Here is a 9194-nt window from a genome sequence, read left to right as displayed (position 1 = left end):
CAAGGACAAGCGGGTGCCACCCACTTGCAAGACCCTCGCAGGCCAAACATCACCTAGCTGCAGAGCTGCAGGGACAGCGCACACATCAGTGACCCACTCCCGGGAGAGCCTGCCGGCAGAGCTGCTACCTGTTCCCTTCCGCCTCCGGGAAACGCGCCAAGCCCACGCTTTCCCCCGCTCCCGACTAACAGCACTGCTCTAACCGCCTTCCGCTGAAAGCGGCTCCAGATTGGCTACCGATCCACCCAATCAGAGGTTGGGTCTGCGCCGTCGACTTTACGTGGAACGTCACATCAGTGGCATAAAGTGAGAGTTAGAAGCAAGCTGCAGCTTGAGAAAGCCCCTTTCAAGAGCAGACCAGACCGTGCTCCCCCCATGAAGAATGGTTCCTCCCATCACGTGGCCCGGCGGAGGCGGAGCGCCGGCGCCTACCGTCCCTTTGCCCCCTGGTGCGCCTGCGCAGTACTGTGGCGTTCGGGTCACGTGCTCTTTCGCGTCCGGCGCGTGTGGCGGTCATGGCTGCGCTGCTGAGTTCCGCCGGGCGTCTGCGGGCGCTATGCCCACGCCTCCTCTCCCTTCTCCGCTCGCCTGCGGCCGTGATCGCCCGCCCGCCGCCGCTCGCCAGGTGAGACCTTACGCTGCGGGGCTGTGGACTGGCCGATGGGGCGGCGCGAGACGCGGCGGGGCTGGCGGAGTCCTCTTGACCAAGGGCATTGCCGGCTGGGCCATCTCGTGTGCTCGGGGCCGTAGCCCCGCAGCCGTTGGCCCATATTTTGCCAATCCCCTGGCATGGTGCTGGGAGGCCTGAGGCCCGGCCTGGCGGCTTCCCGCCGCCTGTGTGCAGTAGGGTTACCTCGGGGTCAAAGGCCGCGGAGGAGCCTCGTTTCCCTCCGTCTGCGTTGGCGAGGGTGAATTTGCTTCTTCCGCAGCAGTATCTTCTTTGGGCTCAAACAAAAGCAGGGTCCTTGCCTCTGTGAAGAACAAGAGGCTTAGGCTTTCGGAGGACACTGTTAGAGTGGGACAGGCTGTGTAGAGGGGGAGTCAAGTTAAAAATGGAGAGATCGGGCACAGACGAGCAGTGATTGAGTGTGGCCACGTGGGCTCACAGTTGGAATGTGGGCTTCTTCCTCTGCAGGTCAGACTCCGCTGGGTTTGTTACCACGAGGAAGAAATAGAGTTAATTCCTTTCCTTTGATTCCCTATCTTCTGTCATACAGGTGGGGTGGAAAACTCAGGCCACCTATGTGCATCCTAATCGTTGTTTTAATCACTAGCACATAGTTGGTGCCCTGCAGGTGATAACTTTGTCAGAGTTTGGTATGTATTGTATTGTGTTACCCATAGTGAGTAGGCTGTTACAACTACATAAAGATGAGAGCAAATTTTTTTTAACACTGAAGGTTACTTAATTGTCAGCTAGTTCTCAGACTGCTTGTGAATGTGACAAAGGTTTGTTTATGGCTTCTGAGTCTCAATGAGATGAGATTTTTGTTGTTTGCCATGCTCAATTTCTAAATTTTAAAAGAGGGAGTTGGGAATAGATTGAGATGCTTAACTTCAATGTATTTCAAATTACTTGCTGCAATTACAGTACAGTTGTTAAGTAAAAAAATTGTGTAAAAATAATTAATTGTAAGTAATTTGTAAATATAAGTGCCTAGCTAAATAGATGTTTGCATCCATTTTCTCTAAGGGTATGTCCATTTGCTGGGTTTTTCCATTGTAAAACCTACTGAAGATCCAGTGCGAGAAGAGGATATGATGCTCCTGGTGTGTGGAAGTGTCACCTCACACATTATTCAGATAGCAGCTAATGTTGCCATAAGCTCTGAATATGGAAACACAGCATTATTATCTGAAAAAAAGTATTCACATGCAGCATTAGTTAGCATTCATAACTACTTTTATTAAATGACCAAAGAATGGTATAGACAACTTTTGGCATGAAATTTTAGCATATAAAAGTATTAAATGTACAGACCAAATTTTATGAGCTGACTTAACAGTGTAGTGCTACTAAAGGGAGACAGCTCTGTTTTGTCTTTCCTGTTCCTTGTTACAGCCTTGGTGCTCCCTCTGAGTCAATGTTAACTTAGTTCCTGGTAGAAAACCAGAGTAGTTTTTTGCCTTGGTAGATAAATATGTTCAGCAGAGGACTTGGTGAGTTTCCAGAACTGGTTTGGGAGACAGGGATAGAAACAGAAGAGTCAGAGAACTAGAGGGAAGTCCCACTAGTAAAATACTGAAGTCATTGCTGCTTGCACTATCTTTAGTGCTTATCAGTCCTATTGCAAGCTGATTTTGTTTGGATGCCTGACCAAAATCTTACTTAAAAAAACAATAGTTTTCTGCTGGTTTCAGTGGTTCATAGATTCATAGAATGCTTTAGATTGGAAGGGTCCTTAAAGATCATCTAGTTCCAACCTTCTTCCAGGGTTAGGGACACCTTCCAGTAGACAAGGTCACTCACAGACCTTGTGCTTGGTCTTGTTGAACTTCAGGAGGTTGGCTTGGGCCTGCCTCTCAAGCCAGTCCAAGTAGTACTGACCCTTGAGCGACACCACTTGTCACTGGCCTCCATTTGGACATGAAGCTGTTGACTGCAGGTCTCTGCGTGTGGCTGTCTAGCCAATTCCTTGTGTAGCGAATGGTCCACCATGAGTGGCCCACCATTCAAGTGGGTGGACCCTTTTCCAGTTTGGTGACCAGGATGTCGTGCAGGAGAGCGTCAAATGCTTTACACAAGTTCACATAAATTACGTTAGTTGCTCTTCCCTTAACCACTGGTGCTATAACTCTGTCATAGAAAGCTACCAACCTTGTCAGGCGTGATTTGCCTTTGGTGAAGTCGTGTTGGTTACCATCACTTCCCTCTTCTTTGTTTTCTGTGTGCCTTAGCAAAGTCTTCAGGAAGATCTGCTCCGTGATCTTACCAGGCACAGAGGTGAGGCTAGCAGGCTTACAATTTCTGGAGTCTTCATTTTTTCCCTTTTTGAAGATGGAGGTTATGTTTCCCCTTTTCTAGCCAGCAGGGACTTCACCAGACTGCCATGGTTAAAGTGTAAGAGATTGTTAAATGCCAAATTTGTGACAGATGCAGTAGACCTATGCAGGAAGGACCAGGAAAACACCAGTTGCCAGCAGAGCTGCAAGTTTAGTTAGCTGAAAATCCTGAATAATTTTTTCTGCTTTATGGTAATTGAGCTGATTTTAGTTTTTCTCAACTGGCAGCTCAATTTCCTAAGTGAGTTTGTTGTGAGGAGTTACATTCACTGTAATTCATGTATGACTTCTTGAAAGACTAACTAACTGCCTTTTTTTCCCCTTATAACTGCATTTCTCAATTTCTTTCCAGAAGTGCTTTATGTGATAATAATTTGACTCTTGACAGCTGGGGCTTGGTTTTTTGATTGTGGTTTTATTCCTCACAAATGATGTGTTGGGTTTTTTTTCATTAAATTATACTCTCTTATAATTTTTGAAGTATAAGTAGGATCATACATGGGATATCATGCTGAAACCCTAGGCTAGGTTTAGTTAACTCCGTGATCTTTGAGGTCACTTCCAAACCCAAACCATTCTGTGATTCTGTGTGAGAGGTACTTGGTAGAGAACAGGAAAGAGCTGTGGTATTTGTTTTGTAGCTTTTAGGTTTTGGTCTAAACTGTGACTTACTGAGACTGAGCAGCACGCCTAAATTTGTGCATTCTTTCTGTCCAGTAATATAATTCCTAAATAATTTTTCACCCAGAGTCTGTCTTAGTGTCACTTTACTGTTTGTGTTTAGGTATCCAAGTGCAGAAGTGATGCTCTAGGACCAAAGTATAACATGAATGTAATATTTATGAACTGCAGTAATAAGCATGTGATCTCATGCAATTTTTTTACCTTAACTATTAATTGTTGAGTGTTTTTTCTACCTAAGCTTAGTTTCTGGAAATGTACCACTCTTGAAGAACTAGAGTGACATATGGACAACTTTGATTTGCTCTCAGGTCTCAAGATGGTATTTTGAGAGTGGAGTGCAGTCCACTGCAGTAAATTTCAGAGAATGTTGATAAAGTTCTAATTTGAATACTGGGGGGAAATACTCCAGGGTTTTGGGAGTAAATAAGTGTCAAGAAATGCTTTTACTGTTTTGCAAGAGCACTGGGGAAATGACTATTTTACATGTGCTTGGTATGGTTCCTTTTAGCATTGGACATAATACAGTTAGTTCAGAGGCATATTTGCAACTTTCACTGCAATAGTAGTTACAGAAAAATTGCATATGTGTTATGGCTTTCAGAGATGTGTAAAAGCAACTGTTCACTTTCAATAGGAGATTTTTATTGAAGCATTGTATTTCTCTAAAGTTTAATGTAAACATCTTCCCAAAATGGGTTAGGACAGTAGATGGGTATCTCACTTCATTGGCTGGTTCAGAAGCATTTCACAGCAAATTGGATCTAAAGCAAATTTACTGTGTCCCTCTACTATGCAATGTGAATTCTATTTCCCCTCTACTGTGCAATGCACCTCTACTGTGTGATGTGGAATTTAATGAGCTCTATGTTATTCCTCTCATGTCATGCAGTCATAGGAAGATGACAGACCAGTACAGCAAACTTCAGATCTACAACAGCAAATTGAACACTGTGCTAATTTATATAGTACAGATTATTTGCTGGAACTTTTTGCTGACAAGAATGCTTTTACAGGCCTCTCAAGTGATGAATGTTCAGAAAAGATTTTGAATTAACATCATAATATCTTTTGGGGACTTTATTCTGCATATTGTAGGTGATTATGTTACAGTTTGATGTTATGTCATGCTGCTGTGGGAAAGCTAGGGTTGGGAGGAAGGGTATTGCTCTATTCTTCTCATACTGACCCCCCCTTCCACTGATGGCAAATTTGTCCTGCTATAAATCAGGGTGTTCCTTGGACGTGGTTTCATTTGCTTGGAGGTAAAGAAAGCATTTTCTGATAGATGGAAAGGTTTTGTTGGATCAGTTAAGGATCTGATAACTATAGGAGGGTGGGATCAGGAGCAAAAGAAGAAGAGAGGAACGCTATGTGGTGACTGTTTAATATTGGATAATTGAAGCTGTATTGGTGAACTGTACTGCAGGATGTGTGTGTGCTGGGGTACTGTTCTGTAGCTAACACCATATCTGTTCTGAGAGAAGGGGAACATCAAGGCTTCTTAGGCACAGATCATGAAAGCGTAGCTGGGGAAGTAAATCAAGTGGAATCTCTGCATGCAGGTCTTCCAAAATATCTTTGGCTTTGCTCTCACATCTACAGTGTGAGATTCTCATCTGTGAGTTTAAATGTAGGTTTTTCAGGACTGTAAAGCAAAGAGCATCTCTCAAAACAACATATTGTGATGTAGAGAAACCTGCTTTTAACAGGATCTGTGTTCTGTTCAGAGGAGTGTTTCCTGATGGGGTTAGTAAGGGAGTGCCATATGCAATGCTTTTCAAGTTGTCACAGAATCACAGAAATGTTCAGGTTGGAACAGACCCTTGGAATCACCAAGTTCAACTGATAACACTACTCCACAAGGTTCACCCCTAAACCATATCCCCAAGCACCACATCCAAACAACCTACCTTTACACACATCCAGGGCTGGTGACTCAACCACCTTCCTGGACAGCCAATGCCTGACCACTCTTCCTATGAAATTTTTTTCCTAATGTCCAGTCTAAACCTGATCAGTTGCAGCTTGAGGCTGTTCCCTCTTGTTCTATCACTAATTACCTGTGAGAAGAGACCAGCACCAGCCTCTCTACAACATCCTTTCAGGTAGTTGTAGACAACAATGAGGTCTGAGCCTCCTTTTTCTCAAACTAAACAGCCCTAGCTCCTCCAGTTGCTCTTCGTAAGATTTATTCTCCAAGCCCATCACCAGCTTAGTTGCCCTCCTCTGCACTCACTCCAGAGCCTCAACATCTCTTGTATTGAGGAACATTATACATAGAGATGTGGCCTCAACAGAGCTGAGTACAAGACGACAATCACCTCCCTACTCCTGCTGGACACAGCATTTCTAATACAATGTAACTTCTAATACATTGTAAAGACTTGATGATGGGAGTAATAATACACTTTTAAAGAATCTTGCTTCAGATACAGGGGTGGTGGAAGTCATAAACTTGGCAATTCACCATCCTACTCAGCAATCCATTACTGGTGGACAAAAATGTAGATAAGAATGCTTTATTATGTTAGCAAAATGATAGAGTTAATGTGCTTTAAATGTAGATGTGACATTGAGGAGATTTGCTTTTTGTAGTACTGAAGCGATACTTTGTTCTAGTATAGTTTCACAAGCTGCCCTATTGTTCACTTGTGTTTTACTGATGTAAAATATCTTGAGACTTCCTAAGAAACAGCACAAAACCAAAGTTCTTCTGCTTTGCTTCTTGCAAATGATTTAGGCAGAGTTTTTAGACCTTCTCCAAGAAACTTAAGGTTTCCAATCTATCCAAAACCCAACCCATAGCATTTGCTCTCTTGTAGGATCTTACTCTCATTGAAACAAGGATACACTGGCCTGACTGTTGTGGTCCTTTTTTGAAGGTGACTATAGCTAAGTCAGGAGAAATAGACCTCTGACTAGGTGTCCCCCTTTTAGCAGTCATGTAAATCACGCTGAGTGTTCAGAAGTGGTATATTTAGTCTTCTACTTAGTAAGTTTAACTTGTGCTAAGTCTGTATTGATTTTATGTACAGTAATGAACTTCAGCTCTTAAGTTTACCATTGTTCAACTTTGAGCATGGCTTATCTATTGAAAACTATTTCTTGTAGTATGAAATACTTAGTACTTTTCTTAGAAAAAGCGTAGCAGCTGTCTTCAGTGTGGCTTCAGTAAAAGGAGGCAAATATCCATGGTGGTTGGTTGGTTTGGTTTTCTGTTTATTTGTTTGTTTTCATGTTGGAATTGGTTAAGTTCTACAGAAAGTAAACTTTCTCCTGCTGCCAGAGAGAGCAGTGGAGCTACCTACTTTGTGAGTTGTGGGAAAGAGGGACGTTTGTTACTTAGGCTGGTGTGTAAGATGTGCTCCAGCAGGAAAATTAAAAGCACTGCTCTGGAAATACAGAAAATGTGTAAGTATGTTGGAACTGTACTGAGATACTCACTAAACCGTCCAAATACTTCTCAAATGTTCTAAGCTAAATTAGAAGTGAAGAGTTGCCACTAAATAGGGACTGGTTGTGTGTTGGGATTACAAGACTACAGTGGATTGACCTTTCCTGTGTAAGCCAGGTCTACCTCTTCAGTCCTCACAGTTGTAGAAACAAAGCTGAAAATGGTGTAAAGCTACAGTTATGTAAAGGCTCAGGAAAGCTACTTCTAGTCTTTTGATTGTGGGAGTAGAAGTGAGGTCACTATAGGGCTTCATATATCCTTTTGAATAGGATAGGGTAGGTAGGAAATTCTGAAGTGTAGTAAACTACACATGCTGGTGAAGAATGAGATTGCTATTTCAAACAGATCTGAACTTCATGGTGCAGCTTCATGTGCTTGCAAATGTAGGGTTTCACATGGAAACAATCTTAATATGCTGTTTGAAGGTAATTGATGAAAAATACTTGGCACTTGTTACAGCCCTTGGAAAAGGATGCATTTTTTGGTGTAGCACAGCATTCAATTCTAAACAAAATTAATTAGAATAAATGAAAAAATACAGCTAAAGCACAAGACTGTATAATCCAACATTTAGCTCTGAGGCTTGATCAGAAATATCAAGGTCATGCATTACAGTTTTTGGTGGTTGTTTGGGTGGCTGGTATTTTGTTTGGGTTTGGGGAGGGGGGTTGTTTGCTTGTTTTTTTCATTGTTTGTTGTGTTTTTCCCCCCTCTTAATCTTACTTTAAAAACTTCCAAATTAGAAGGTTTAACTGTCCAAGTATTCTGTTCTAATATTTCATTGCAGGTAAATATTACAACAGTTTACTGTTACCACTGTGATGGCTGATGGTTAGGTACAGTTGCTTCTCAGCTTGAATTGTAGGATGGGATAGATGAGTACAAACTTACCTGTGAATGGGTTTTTTTCTGACTAAACACAACATGATAAACAGAATAATTCTCTCTGTATTTTACCTATGTTACAGTTGTAAGAACTTGAAGCATTTTTCTCCATTGCTCCCTGATGTTTCATGTATATCAGTGGCTCACTTTCAGTACATTTTTGGCTGTACTGTTATCTAGTCAACCGTACACCATCTTATGTTTTCATGTTTGTTTGCTTTGTTTTGTTGGATTTTTTTGGTCCAAGACATACAGCTTTCTTTGGTCTGTATTGAATTTCCTTTCTGTTGATGCCAGACTGTTGCATCTAGTAATCAAGATAACTCTGAAGCCTGGGGCTCTCCTTAGAGTTTGCTGCCCCTATGGTGTTGTATACAAATTGTGTAAGTTTATTAACTGTTCTCTCACCCAAATTGGTATTGAGATTATTGAATGGGCATGAGTTATGCCAGTCCTGTCCCAGTTGGGTCAAGAGAGAGCTTAATTTAGAGTGCCACAAAATACATGCCTGACTTTGTAACAAACCCTGATCAGCACATTTTAATGTAGTTTTTTGGGTTTTTTAACAACTACTGCACCCATATTTTTGTAACTAAAGTACATTGTATCTCCCTGTTTTGCCTATGAGGCTGTCACCTACATTGTCCTGTCACATACAAAGTTCGTATTTTTTAGTGATTTTTTTTTTCCAAAAGCTTTCATAAATTTTTGAAGGTAATTCCAAAGGACTGGAGGTTGAGTAAGGTCCATTAGTGTGTCTTAAATATAATGTTTCTTAAAGTTTCCAGGATTTGCTTAGGTTGTTCTTTCCTGCTCTCACCAGCGTCGTACAGTTGCAGTTAACATTGTTTGAAAGCTGAACAGTTTAGGATCCGTAATTTTTTTCCATTTGAAGAAGTACATGTTTTCCAAAATAATCTTTATAGTATTTAAAAGGCTTGCTGCAGTTTTGTTACTTCCTGACTGCAGACATGGCCTTCTTGATTTTTAACTTAGCTTTTCCTTCTTTTATTAATCTTAATTATGAGTTCTTTCTCAATTTTTAAAAATTAAAGAATGGGAAGGTGCCTCATGCATTGGTAACTGCTGCATCTTGTGAGCTGCTTTTTCTGTGTCATATGAAGGTTGTGCTATTAGTATCAATTTTCAGCAAGTTTGTAGTCTGTTA

General features: G+C 41.7%; 1 protein-coding gene across 2 annotated transcripts in view; it reads left to right on the top strand.

Moving 5' to 3' along the window:
* The first annotated feature begins 491 nt into the window (after window positions 1-491).
* LRPPRC (leucine rich pentatricopeptide repeat containing) overlaps window positions 492-9194 on the top strand; it is a 100399-nt gene continuing 91696 nt past the window's right edge. For both annotated transcript variants that reach the window (XM_068158859.1, XM_068158858.1), the window contains exon 1: window positions 492-625. In XM_068158859.1, coding sequence (XP_068014960.1) covers window positions 516-625 — 110 coding nt within the window. In that variant the 5' untranslated portion in view covers window positions 492-515. The remainder of the gene's footprint in view (window positions 626-9194) is intronic.

The sequence above is a fragment of the Melanerpes formicivorus genome, unplaced genomic scaffold (genome assembly GCF_026170545.1).
Source record: "Melanerpes formicivorus ecotype bairdi unplaced genomic scaffold, bMelFor1.0.p_v2 SCAF_43, whole genome shotgun sequence".
Taxonomy (NCBI): domain Eukaryota; kingdom Metazoa; phylum Chordata; class Aves; order Piciformes; family Picidae; genus Melanerpes; species Melanerpes formicivorus.
Note: the sequence above shows the minus strand (reverse complement) of the source record. Positions and strands in the feature narration are given on the sequence as shown.